This window comes from Bos grunniens, chromosome 15, assembly GCF_055505025.1.
Source record: "Bos grunniens cultivar Pamir isolate PY7600 chromosome 15, Bosgru_T2T1.0, whole genome shotgun sequence".
Taxonomy (NCBI): Eukaryota; Metazoa; Chordata; class Mammalia; order Artiodactyla; family Bovidae; genus Bos; species Bos grunniens.
The window spans coordinates 38,064,888-38,077,009 of record NC_141179.1 but is presented as its reverse complement, the minus strand read 5'-3'; the positions used below and the strand labels follow the sequence as shown (position 1 = coordinate 38,077,009).

The window sequence follows — 12,122 nt, the reverse complement described above, 5'->3', positions numbered from 1 at the left end:
TTACTGTATCTCTTACCCTTCAACCAGTCTTCTTAACTGGTTTAGCACAAGAGAAAGCTGTGTAATGACATACATTTCTAGTGCAAACTACTCTAGTAGGGCAGGGAAAGCCATCAAGAAGCAAGGACTCCAGACAAGCTCTGGGCTCTGAGGAATTGGTTGCCTCTCTTGGTGGTGTTATAGACTGGGTTGAAAATTGGAGTAATTGCAAGCCTTTAAAAGGAGTAGCTAGACCCAAAATTTTCTTCTGTATCCTATGTAGTTAGATGACTGGGTCCCAGAAAAGACTGGAGGATTATTATAATGAATGATAAAACTCTCGGCCTCTTTCTTCATTACTTATCAGTTTATACTCTATCCCCCAACCCCCCATCCCGGTAATCCTTGCAGGAATCTTCTTAGGAGATGAAGAGCCAAGAGGAAAGATTTACAAGTTATTCTTAGTTTAGCATCCTCCCCCAATAGAAAGGCAAGGCTGCTTCTTATCTAATCATTTTATTATATTCAGGTCTATTGATGGACAATTCTGCCATTCTCATCTTCTGAATAGCATATTATTACCTCCCTCTTAAATATAAATCAGCAGCTAGGGAGAACTAGAAATATGAGGGCAATCTCTAAAGTGAGAAAAACAAAACAAATAACCTATATTTAACAGCTGCAGAGAGCTAGAAGATGATGTTGTACCCATTAAATAAAAACAGGAGGAAGTAAAAACTAACACAGGATTTTAAAAAAGTTATTACAAGTTAAAACTATGATCGAAAGAATTTAAAAACAATGTAAATTAAAAAAAAGTCTCCCAGAAAGTTAAACAAAAACAACAAAAAGATAAAATTATCAAAGAAATAAAGCAAGAAAATATCCCTAAATTGAAGAACATGAATTTTCTTATTGCAAGTGTTATTCCAGTACTTAGAACAATAAATAAAAATAGCCCACACCAAGACACAACATCATGGTATTTTAGAAGACTGGAACAGAGGGAGGGAGAGAAGGGGGGTGAGAGAAAGAGAGAGAGAGGTCCTATACAAAAAAAAAAAAAAAAAAAAAGGAAATGGATTTCTCAACAGTCACACTGGAAATAGGAGACAAGTAGACAATGCTTTAACAATTTCTGGAAAATCTCTCATATAATGGTGAGTTTGCTCCACCAAAGTGAGGTAGTAAACCAAGAATGAGGGACAAATGTGACACTGGAAAATGAATAAACAGGTGATGGCAGAATGAAAAGAGAGGGAATTACTAACTAAAAGTAAAACATACAAGAAAATGTAATCAAAGTTCACTATGTAGCTCAGCTAGTCTGTACGTTGTCTTAATCATATAAACCCTGAATATCTGTTTGACAGATAGATGATATTACTATATTGTGAGGATGTGAGTGGAATATGGGCTTCCCTCACAGCTCAGTTGGTAAAGAATCCACCTGCAATGCAGGAGACCCGAGTTCAATTCCTGGGTGAGGATATGTATGTGTTTCATTTGGGTGGAAGGTGATATACAAGGACTCCTGTTAAATACATCACTAATATAGGCATCAGGAGGGCAGGGGTTTTGTTTTGTTCACTGTGAATTGCTAGTGCCTGTAACAATGCCTGGCACATAGTGGGTTCTCAGTATTTGTTGCATGAATAAAACTTTCCTTTAAGGGATATGTCTCCAAGAAAATTTTTAAAGAAAACAGAGAGTAAGTTAAAGTAAATAAAAATAAACTTCAAAGGCTATAGTACATGGAATCTGTTTCTCTCTAAAAATTAATGACTATCATTTTCAAAATGTAAAAAATAATTACATAAAATAGTTAAAATGAGCATGGAAACATTTGAGACAATTTAAGAGCAAAAGATTATTCCTGGGAAACCATTCGCTATAAATCCTCATGCTAGTTGGTTTGATTGGGATGCCTTGAAGCTCAGAACAGTTCCAGGAAAATCAAAATGTAATTTTCTCCATTTAGAAAACAAGGCATTTTATTGACTTTTTCTTCCATTCACTCACAAATATAATAAAGGATGGGTTGAGGGAAAATGCCTTATTTTGCTTTTCAAGCTGGAGTTCGGAACCCTTCCTCTCACGTTATATTCCAGAAAGTTTCCACCAGGACATCAGGATTCCTTTCATTAAATAAAAAGAGGTACTTCCTTGGATCAACATTCTGCTTTTCCATCTAATGGATCTAAATTGGGTGCCGTTCAACTTGGCTGCGAATTTCCTGCTGACTCTTACTGTAATGAACCCTTGGAACTGTTCATTCATTCATCCCCTCGCTCACTCCCCTGTCACCGAACTTTTGCTGTGCACCTACTGTGCTCCAAACACTGTGCAAAGACCCTAGTGGAGGAAGACTAGGGCAAATAATTCTGGGTACCCAACAAGATACTGAAAGCATGGAACCGGGACTGCTTGTGACAAGATGGGCCTCCAGGTAGGGTGCGCGCTCCCCTTTCTTGTCAGAGCACAGGGATTCGAGCCTCCGTGGCTTTTAGAGAAATTTTCACCGACTTCACCCAGGCAGGAGCTCTGCTCGGGTTCTGGGCCACCCACCGCATGCGGAATGGAAGGAGCCCCAGGGATTGTATCGTGCTCAGTGGGGGGCCGCAAGGCTGTGGGTCCTAACACTTTAGGAAAGTCCAAGTGACACAGTCTCTGGAGAGGATGCCAGCTTTTCAGCCCTTAACCCTAAGAGTTCAAAGTTTTCCTACATTCATATTTTGGGGCTTCTAGGGAGGCAGAACCCCAAACCCGATTCCTGCGCTCTCTGCGGGCTTCGAGCTTGGTGGACGCTGGGGAGCCCGGGCTCCAAGGTCGGGGGCTTCCGGGTCTTTTCTCGTCCCCTGCGCTGGCCCTCTCCGAGGAGCAGGGCTGCCCCGGGGCTGCTAGGCGGGCTACACTCTGCCAGAGCTCAGTGGTCCGGGATGAAGCGGGGAAGGGAGCAGGTATAGTCAGCTCCCAGCGACACCTGTCCACCTGGCAGCCCCCTTCCCCGGCCAGAATCCCGGAAAGGAACGCAGAAGTGTCTCCTCACATTTGCAGGACTCGTGCAGAAGAGCCCCCAAGTAAAAGGCCGCTTCGGTGTCACCGGTTGCATCCGAAAGCGAGCCTAAGAACTGGGGCGCAGAGAGACAGTCCCTCCGGATCAGCACCCCCCCACTCCCCACCTTCTCGGCGCAGCTCAGGCTTCCCGGGAGCAGGGGAGACTCCGGGTCCTGCGCCCTGTGCCTCCTCCCGCCAGCATAGCAGGCCCAGCAAGAATCGCCGTTTGGCCAACCTGATTCTTTGGGAGTTTCTTTTGCCAAGGTGTTAGAGGGCAACCGGTCTTGTGCCCCCAAGCAGCGTTCTGTCACAGAAAACCCGGAGGGTGTAGACAGACGTTCCCTGTGCTCCTTCCTGACCTGCAGAAGCGGTGGTCACCAGCTGAGGGTCTTCGGCCGGCCTCTGGCTTCGCTCCCGGCCCCGCACCTCTGGGCCAGGTTTCCTGAGAGGCTTCGCGAGCTCAGGAGGGCCCGGCGGGCGCGTCTGGTGTCGCCGCGACCACGTGGTGCGGTGCTAACCTGAGGCTCTGAAGGTGAGTGCCTCCTTCACTCCTCCCCAACTGCCTCTCCCCACAGTCCCTAGGCGACCCTTCCAGAGCCGGGATCTTCTCGCTGCGCCCGCGTGTCTTGGGCGCCCGCCTCGCGGACTCCAGACCCGTCTTTCCTTAAGGAAAAAGGAAAGGGCAGATACAGTCAGCTCCCAGCGGCACCTGTTCACCTGGCGCGTGTGTCTGTGTGCGTGTTGGGGGCGGGGGTCGGTGGGGACAACGCGTACCCCTGTGTACGTAAAACGTGCCTGTTTCCGAAAGCAGAAACTCGAGGTGTTGGTTTCAGATGAGGTCGAGGTAGGGTTGGGTGAATGCGCGCTCCCTCCTTAGCGGACAGCGGGTGAGGGCGCGTCTGTTGGAGTGAGTGCTGGCGGTCTGCGGAGTGTCCGTTTGTGAGTGCGAAAGGAGAGCGTGTGTCTGGGGTCCAGGTAGGTGAGTGCGGTGTGCACCTGCGGGAGGCGTGAGTGCGCGCACTGACAGCCTGGGGCTTCGAACCTATGTATTCGAAGGTTGCCCTTTGGGCTTGCAGCACCTGTGGGTGGACGCTGACCCCCCCTCCAGCTCTGCAATCGAGCGCTTCAGAAAAGTGGGGCGGGGGTGTGGGGCGAGACGGGTAGAAACCCGGACACAGGCGTCCTGGCCCAGCAGCTTGGCAAACAGAAGGCAGAGGAGTGGGACAGCTGTGTAAACCAACTCCAGCGCCGCGGTGCAGATCCGCGGTTAGAGTAGGGGATGCTGAACTAGCAGTCGAGAATTAGGGAGTGCAAGAGGGGTGTCTAGCTCTCTGTGCAGGCAGTGCCAGCTTAGCCCCCTCCCCAGTCCTCTCTTCCACTCCCACCTCTGTCCCAGAGGAGTGAGGCAAAAGAGGCCAGGTTACCAGACTGGAAGCAAAACTACTTCGAAGGGGAGGTTGAAGGAGAGTAGGGAGGAAGAATATACCGGATCACCCCCATATGGTCCAAAGAGCTTAATTTTTCAAAGATCCTTTCCTCTCACCATCCCCTTCCTCCAAGGTGGTCTATTACATCTGAGATCCCTTCAAAGTCTGAGTGACTGGCCGGGGTCCCTAATGGAGTGGGTGGAGGGGGTACGAGGTCCGAGTTCAGTTGCAGAGAAAGTGAGAGGCACTCTGACCCCTCACCGTCAGTTACACCAGTTTCTCCCCCAGTTTGCTCCCACTTTCTGGACGTCGAACGCCCTCCACTCCCTCCCAGCCCTCCGGTTCCCCAAGCAATGACCTCATTGCGAATGACAGCCAGAGCGGACGGTTCCTCTCCCTAGTGGACCGGTGTGGGAGCGCGGGCAATGACGCAATCCGAGCTGGGTCGCTCCTGGCCACTTTGGATTGGCCGTGCGGACTCCTGGGGCCCTCCCCACCCCCTATCACCCGCATAAGAGCCGAGAGCTCCGCAGAGAAGACGCCCACAGCAGGCGTTGTGTCTGTCCCCGGGACCCGCCGCTCGCCCTCTCCTGAAACTCGAGTTGCCAGGTGAGAACTTCCTATGCTGCTCACTCTGATTACCAGCCTCTGGATAGTTCAGCTAATTTGCTCCATCCGCTTGCCTGCTTGCCTCTCCTTTGCTTCTGAAGGCCATCCTGGCCCACCTATAGCCAGGTGCTCCTAGCTGCCTGTCCCGCTGGGAAGAAGGCAGAAGGTTGTGGCCGACAGCTCATTTTCTTCTAACTAGCGCCAGTGAAACCGCAAGCATCCCCAGGGTGTCGTCTGGACGCTGGAAGCTCCGTGCGCCCAGCCCTAGCTTCCTAGCCTGCCCTGGTCCTCGGCCCCTGCCTTGGTGCCCGTCCTTCGCATGCAGGATCTTGTTGGAGTTTGTTCTGGGAGTGCTCTGAGCAGTCTGGGTCCCGAGGAGAGATCGTGTTTGGTTCTCCGGCCGGTTAAGCCCTGAAGCTTCCTCTGAGGCGTCTGCAGCTCGCTTGCGTGCCTGGGGCATTGGCATGGACTTGGGGCAGTGCAGTCAGCCGGCCAGAACGTGGAGCTCATCTCGGGGAGCTGGCGCCCAGCACCTGCTGCTAAACCGCATTTCAGCAGAGACGGGATGCACTGGCAGAGTCCAGTCACGATCCTGCACATTAAATTACTCCCAAACCCAAACCCAAACCCACAGACTGAGAGGTTAACGCTCTTTTCCAATTTACCCCTCCTGCCTTCTTCTCCCACCCGTTGGCAGAGAAGTCCAGCAGAGGTAAAGTGGTCCTAGATTTCTCAGTCCCTAAGAAGAGAGGCACAGTCTACAGCAAGGGTGGGTCCTCGCTTGGCTTCTGCCTAGGGCAAAAGGTGTGGCTTTATGTGCATGTGTGTGGCTTCTTCCTGGCTTTTCACAGAGCAAAACCAGAACCCTCCCCCCACCCCTCCCCAGCACACCCATTTCTACTTACCAAACTATTCAGTGTAATGTATATTTGGAGATTCAAAGCAGCCTATCTGGCATATGAACTGAAAAGAGGCGTGGGGAAGTGAAGTAACCTGCCTGAATTCTCAAGGCAGTTGTGGCCGGACTGGAACCTGGGTCTGTGAGCTCCAGACGGTGCTTGGTCTTGGTGCAGTGGTAACGTCATTCTCCCTTTACAGAGAGGCATCATGGGCTTCGGGAAATCCTCCCCCTTCCTGGCTTTCAGCATCTTGGTCCTGTGCCAGGCAGGCAGTCTCCAGGCGACACCACTCAGGTGAGGCAGCCTGAAGCCACAACTTATTCCTCTTCCACTGACCCTGGGATCAGGCAGTTTTTTTTTTGCCTCTGAGGTCACAGCAGGGGGAGGCTCCCAGAGAATCAACCCCCTAAGGTGGACACTGGCCTTGAGCTCTGTGGGCTAGGAGTCAGGAGAGCCATGTCCTCTGGGAAAGCCACAGGGACTGGGTAGCCTGGGTGCTTATTCTGGAAAGGAGGCAGGCAGGGGCTCAGAGCCTCTTTGCGGGGGTTGCTTCCTCTCTCCAGGTCAGCTTTGGAGACCCTCCCAGATCCTGGGGCACTCAGTGAGAAGGAAGGGCGCCTCCTGCTGGCCGCACTGGTGAAGGCCTATGTCCAGAGGAAGACCAATGAGCTGGAGCAGGAGGAGGAGCAGGAGGAGACAGAGGACTCCAGGTAAGTCTCCCCTCCCAACCTTGGCCTATTCAGGAGGATGCAGCCCAGAGAAGCAGGAAAAACAACATCTGACCAGAGTCCCGCAGGTTGTCCCTGTTCACCAGGACGGCACCCAGTCATTCTTAGCCTCCATGGAAGACTGTGGTCCGTCCAGGTGCAGCTGGAGGAACTGTGGTTAGTTAGACACATTGAAAAGATCAACTCCTGAAAGCTGTTAGGAAATGAGATGGGGAGATGTGGAAGTACTTATTCTGGGAGTTGGTCTTGCCCTACTGAGGAGAACGCTCAGCACTGGATGAGTTAGGACTGGTAAGTGTGGAGCCAGGAGATGGACCTGTTGCAGCTCAGGATGTCTGAGGAATTTAACCTGTGTATGTTCTTTCACACCTGCAAGGCACCTTCGTTGCACAGTTGCAAGGTAAACCCAAAGGCCTTGCAGAGGGTGGGGTCAGGTAGAGCAGTGTCTGAGGTAGGTCCGGGGCCTTTAGATGTGTAGAATCTGTGGACATGTGCATGTTCTCACTGGACCAGACACCCTTCCCCATCCCCACCTCCCTGTGCACCCCGAGCTTTGAGTTCACACCAGCAGAGCCATGTATGGCACTTGCATCCACCCTGAGAACCTCTCTGCAGAGCAGGAAGGACTGAGCAGCATGTGGAATGCCAGAAAAGGTCACCCCTTCCCCACCGCAGCCCTTCCCCACTCTGCCCTGGCTCAGAGAACCTCTGAGTTCTCCTAGTGGAGGGTGTGTGAGCTTTGCCTCCTGCCTGCCCCCTCCACCTCTGTGCCAAGTGCCCCCTCCCTGGTCTAACCTTCTGCATGACTGCCCCCAGGAGCATCCCTGGGTGCATGGTATTGTCTGGCATGTCTTTTCCCTGCAGCCTGGACGGCTCCAGAGCTAAGCGGTGCAGTAATCTGAGTACCTGTGTGCTGAGTGCTTACTGGAAGGACTTGAACAACTATCATAGATTCTCTGGCATGGGCTTCGGGCCTGAAACACCTGGCAAGAAAAGGGACGTAGCCAACAGCTTGAAGAGGGACCACTCCCTCCATTTTGGGGCGCCCCAGGATGCCAACTGAACTCCTTCCAGTGCTTCCTGATTTCCTTTCTTGTTCCCATGGATGAAATTAATGCATGCAGATTTCACTCTGATTGCTCTTCAAGCTCGTATTGGTAGCTTTGCTTATGACAAAGAATGCCAGGAACCTCAGGATGGAAGGAAAGACAGCAGGACTCACAGATAAGGTTAGAAATGAGAGAGAGTGAGGGAAGTTTCTGAGATTCCAAAGTTGTCATGGCAGAACCCTCCAATTCCTGCTTCATCCCTCATGCCTCGTCATTGATGAATAAATCTATTTTCTAAAAGGATTGACACTTTGGTGGTCATTACTCTGGTCCTCGTCCAAGGCCTGAGAGTGCCCAGGGCCTATGCTTAAAAGTAGCCTTCACCTTAGGGTAAGTGGGATACAGGGTGTGATAAGAGTCCTGTGAACCAGCTCCTGCAATGAGAACAGGTGTGCTGCGGAGCAGGTAAGCACTGCTGGGGGAGGATGCTGCAAACCCGGTGCTCTGAGCCTTTTCCAGGTAAGACTTCAGAAATTTTTCATTTTCCATAGAAAGTGGTTTTGTTGGTGCTTTGGGCTGGGGTATGTCCTCATATGCTCCTTGTGTGTTGGGGTGGGGTGAATGTAAGGGATGGTAAGTGTAGGGTTTTAGCACTTGTCACATGGCCCTGAAGTGCATTTTTTGAGAAAACTTTTAGGCAGGGCTTCTGGCAAAGGCTGCCAGGTCATTTCCCCTAACAGCCTTGATAATTGCATTTAGGGGAAATACCTATTTTTAAGTGATATGTCGAAGAGCTACAATTCTCTTTCTGAAAGCCCAATGGGGTAGGCTTCTGCCGCAGCCTCTCACTGACAGGCCTTTTCTCCTTTCTCCATCCTGCAAACCAGCATCACTGCCCAGAAGAGGTCCTGCAACACTGCCACCTGTGTGACCCATCGGCTGGCAGGCTTGCTCAGCAGATCTGGGGGTATGGTAAAGAGCAACTTTGTGCCCACCAACGTGGGCTCTGAAGCCTTTGGCCGGCGCCGCAGGGACCTTCAGGACTGAGCAGAGAAATGACTCTGGGAAGGTGATTGCCTTGTACTGTCAGAAGGGAGGAGAAGGGATTTGGAGATTAGGACTCGCATTTTGAAACCCACTGGACGTGGGTTCAGATCTCTTCTCTCCAATTACATTTTTCCTCTTGAGTTAGTGAGCTCCTACAACTTAGCTCAAAATCCGAGCACTAGGACAGGCTGTGGGCTTCCCTGGTGGCTCAGGTGGTAAAGAATCCGCCTGCAGTGCAGGAGACCCAGGTTTAGTCCCTGGGTTGGGAAGATCCCCTGGAGAAGGAAATGGCCACCCACTCCAGTGTTCTTGCCTGGAAAATTCCATAGATAGAGGAGCCTGGTGGGTCCATGGGGTCGCAAAGAGTTAGACATGACTGAGGGACTAACACACTCTTTCCCACACACAGGACAGGCTGTGGCGATGCAGTGTCATCTTTCTCAGAAGAGAAAAATAGCTTTCTGAATTCAGAAAGGGAAGGCCTTGCAAATCTTAGCCTGGGTCACACATCATTAATGAACCCAGTTTCGGAAAGCCCTTCAACATTGATCAATGTTCACAGATTCAGACAAGAGAGCTATACCTGTAATACTACTGCTAGTATTAATAGTGACCCCTGAATTGTTTTCTCATCCTTTGCCATAAAAGTTTTCTCATATCTCATATCCATAATTTATAAATAGAGTTCAGTTAAAGAAACATTTCTATAAATTTGTGTTCTTTCAGTAGTAATTGTGATTATTTCCTTCTTATTCTCCACTTCTCTTTCTTTTTCTTCTTTTCCTCTTCCTACCCCTCTTCTTCTTTTTAATTTTCTTTATTTTTTTAATCTCAGGTTACCGTGAAGCTAAACTCACCACTTCTATTAATTTCTGTCGACAACCACTTGGTGAGGAGGCACCATGGAAGATATACATGTTTGCATCCTAATAGATATTGGAAAAAAAAGCACCTTTATCACTTGAAAGGAATGAAACTGAATGCAAAAATAAGCTAATTCCATATTTGTTGTGCATCTTTTTTATATTTGATTCTATATGCAGTAAATGTGATGGCATCTCTCATTAGCTTATCTGGTAGCAAATTGGGTCTTTGAAAGTTGTTCTGTTGACCATGGCATCTCTGCCAACTCTTAGGGGGACATTCAGTCACTGCCTCTGTGGCCTGTGGGGACACATGGTAATGGAGATGCTATGCTTTATTGTCCAAGAACATGATTGTATAATTTGTTTAAGGAAATGTCAATATTATGCCATTTGTGAACTTCATTAAGATTAAAAACATATTTTGGATACACTTGTTTCAAGACCTTGTTGGTTCATTTTAACTTGTCTTCCTATTTGATGATAATAGTAATAATGATAATTATAATAGACATATTTTGGGTGCTTACTATGGGCCAGATGATGTTCTGAGATAGTGCTTCATAGCTATTAATTCAGTTAATCTTCAGGAAGACTCCATGGGGCTAGACCCCATTATCATTTCCACTCTGCATGTGGGACACAGAGGCATGGAGACACGAAGTCCAAGGTCACACAGGTGACCACTATCTCGGGGCATACACAGGTGTTGATTCCCAGAGCTTATAGTTGAAACCACTGCAGTATATGCTTTTCAGCATTGGCTCCTGACATTTTCCAGAGGCCTGTGAGTCATTCTTTGTGTTAACTGCCTCACACAGTAGATGGACCCTCAGATTTTTGAAGACAGACATTTTAAAACATATAAACAATCTAGTCTTTATATAATAACATGAATCTCTTCTATTAGTTGGTGCTACAGGCTGCATGTTTGTATCCTTCTCAAAATGCTTATGTTGACACCTAACCCCCAAAGTGATGCTATTAGGAGGTGGGGCCTTGGGGAGGTGATTAAGTCATAAGAATAGCCTCTCATGAATGGTATTAGTATCATTATAAATAAGGCCTGAGAGAATGCCCTTGCTCCTTCCACATATGAGGTTGCAGCGAGAAATTTGCTGTGAATGAGGAAGTGGGCTCTCCACCAGATATTGAATCTGCAAGTGCCCTGGTCTTGGACTTCTCAGCTTCCAGAACTGTAAGAAATAAATATTTACTGTTTATAAGTCATCCAGTTTGTGGTATTTGTTACACTAGCTTGAAATGATGTGAAGACATTTGGCTTCAACAGTGATCAATTTGTGGCCAATGTTGTTATATCTGTGAGCCCTCTGCTTCCCCCAGACCTTCTCCCAGCACCCAATCCCAATATGTCCATAAATGTTTCCACTTGTATCTTCAAATGTTTGACTCTTAAACATAAAACCAAAATTCAATTTAACAACTAAATAGTTCAAATCTCTCAATTACCTTATAGATATATATGATGACATATATATTAATCATATATGAAATTATATATATTATATGAATATATTGTGAGCATGTATGTGTGCTAAGTCGCTTCAGTCATGTCCAATTCTTTGCGACCCTATAGACTGTAGCCCACCAGGCTTCTCTGTGCATGGGGATTCTGCAGGTGAGAGTACTGGAGTGGGTTGCAATGCCCTCCTCCAAGGGATCTTCCCACCCAGGGATTGAACCTGTGTCTCCTGTGGCTCCTACATTGCAGGCGAATTCTTTACCACTGAGCCACCGGGGAAGCCCCATATTGTATATATAAATATAAATCAAATTAGGTCTTCACTTTGCTGCTGGTTAATATGTTTTAAGGCACTTCTCATCTAGAGGCTTCACCACTATCATTTTTTTCCCTTCTTCAATTTATTTGTTGGAGAGACCAAGTTATTTGTCCAATAGAATTTCCCATATTCTGAATTTTGATGACACTACACCCCTGTGGTGAAGCTTAACATACTTCTTTATCAACTGTATTTCTTGTGAGTCAGAGTGAGGGGAAAGAAAAGTAAAAGATGAGGTCAGAGATGTAATGGTCAGAATGGATCATGTAGGATTTTGTAGGGCATGGGACAGACCTGGGCTTTCTCTCAATCAATTTCTAGTCCATAGAACAGACATCACATAAGCAATTTTAACAGAAAGAATACTCCAAGACATTATTAAACAGGCAGTAGAGTACTGAAAAGGCAAAAGAGAATGAGAAATCGTGCAGAGATTAAAAATGAAAAGTAGCAGTTACTATCCACAGGGCTGGAGGAATAGGGGAACTGACAGGGAATTAGAATCTAGAAACTTTAAGAATTCTCAGACCATTGAGAAGAGAGGTCATCTGATGCTGGTATCTCTGAAGTAGTGCAACAAGACTGTTCTAGGAGTGTGGAAAAACAAAATAAAACTGGAAACAGGAACCAACTTCCCTGGCAGAGTAAAGAAACTGTGGGTG

General features: G+C 48.2%; 1 protein-coding gene across 2 annotated transcripts; it reads left to right on the top strand.

Annotated features, from left to right (window-relative positions):
• Window positions 1-4,955: 4,955 nt before the first annotated feature.
• On the top strand, window positions 4,956-10,091 carry LOC147357685 (calcitonin). Of its 2 annotated transcripts, XM_086338371.1 has the most exons (5): window positions 4,956-5,072; window positions 6,171-6,265; window positions 6,535-6,681; window positions 8,636-8,817; window positions 9,631-10,091. In XM_086338371.1, the coding sequence occupies exons 2-4, from the start codon at window positions 6,180-6,182 to the stop codon at window positions 8,793-8,795; spliced, it is 393 nt and encodes a 130-aa protein (XP_086194497.1). In that variant the 5' UTR covers window positions 4,956-5,072; window positions 6,171-6,179; the 3' UTR covers window positions 8,796-8,817; window positions 9,631-10,091. The 2 variants fall into 2 exon arrangements, with proteins under 2 accessions (XP_086194497.1, XP_086194496.1); XM_086338370.1 differs by lacking the exons at window positions 8,636-8,817; window positions 9,631-10,091 and adding an exon at window positions 7,564-8,052.
• The last annotated feature ends 2,031 nt before the right edge of the window (window positions 10,092-12,122 follow it).

What these genes read in the sequence shown, in the direction of transcription:
- LOC147357685 (XM_086338370.1), top strand. Translation starts at nt 6,180, where the DNA reads ATGGGCTTCGGGAAATCCTCCCCCTTCCTGGCTTTCAGCATCTTGGTC. An exon ending in CTCCAGGCGACACCACTCAG is followed by an intron (nt 6,266 to 6,534) that starts GTGAGGCAGCCT and finishes TCCTCTCTCCAG; the next exon opens with GTCAGCTTTGGAGACCCTCC. An exon ending in GAGGAGACAGAGGACTCCAG is followed by an intron (nt 6,682 to 7,563) that starts GTAAGTCTCCCC and finishes TTTTCCCTGCAG; the next exon opens with CCTGGACGGCTCCAGAGCTA.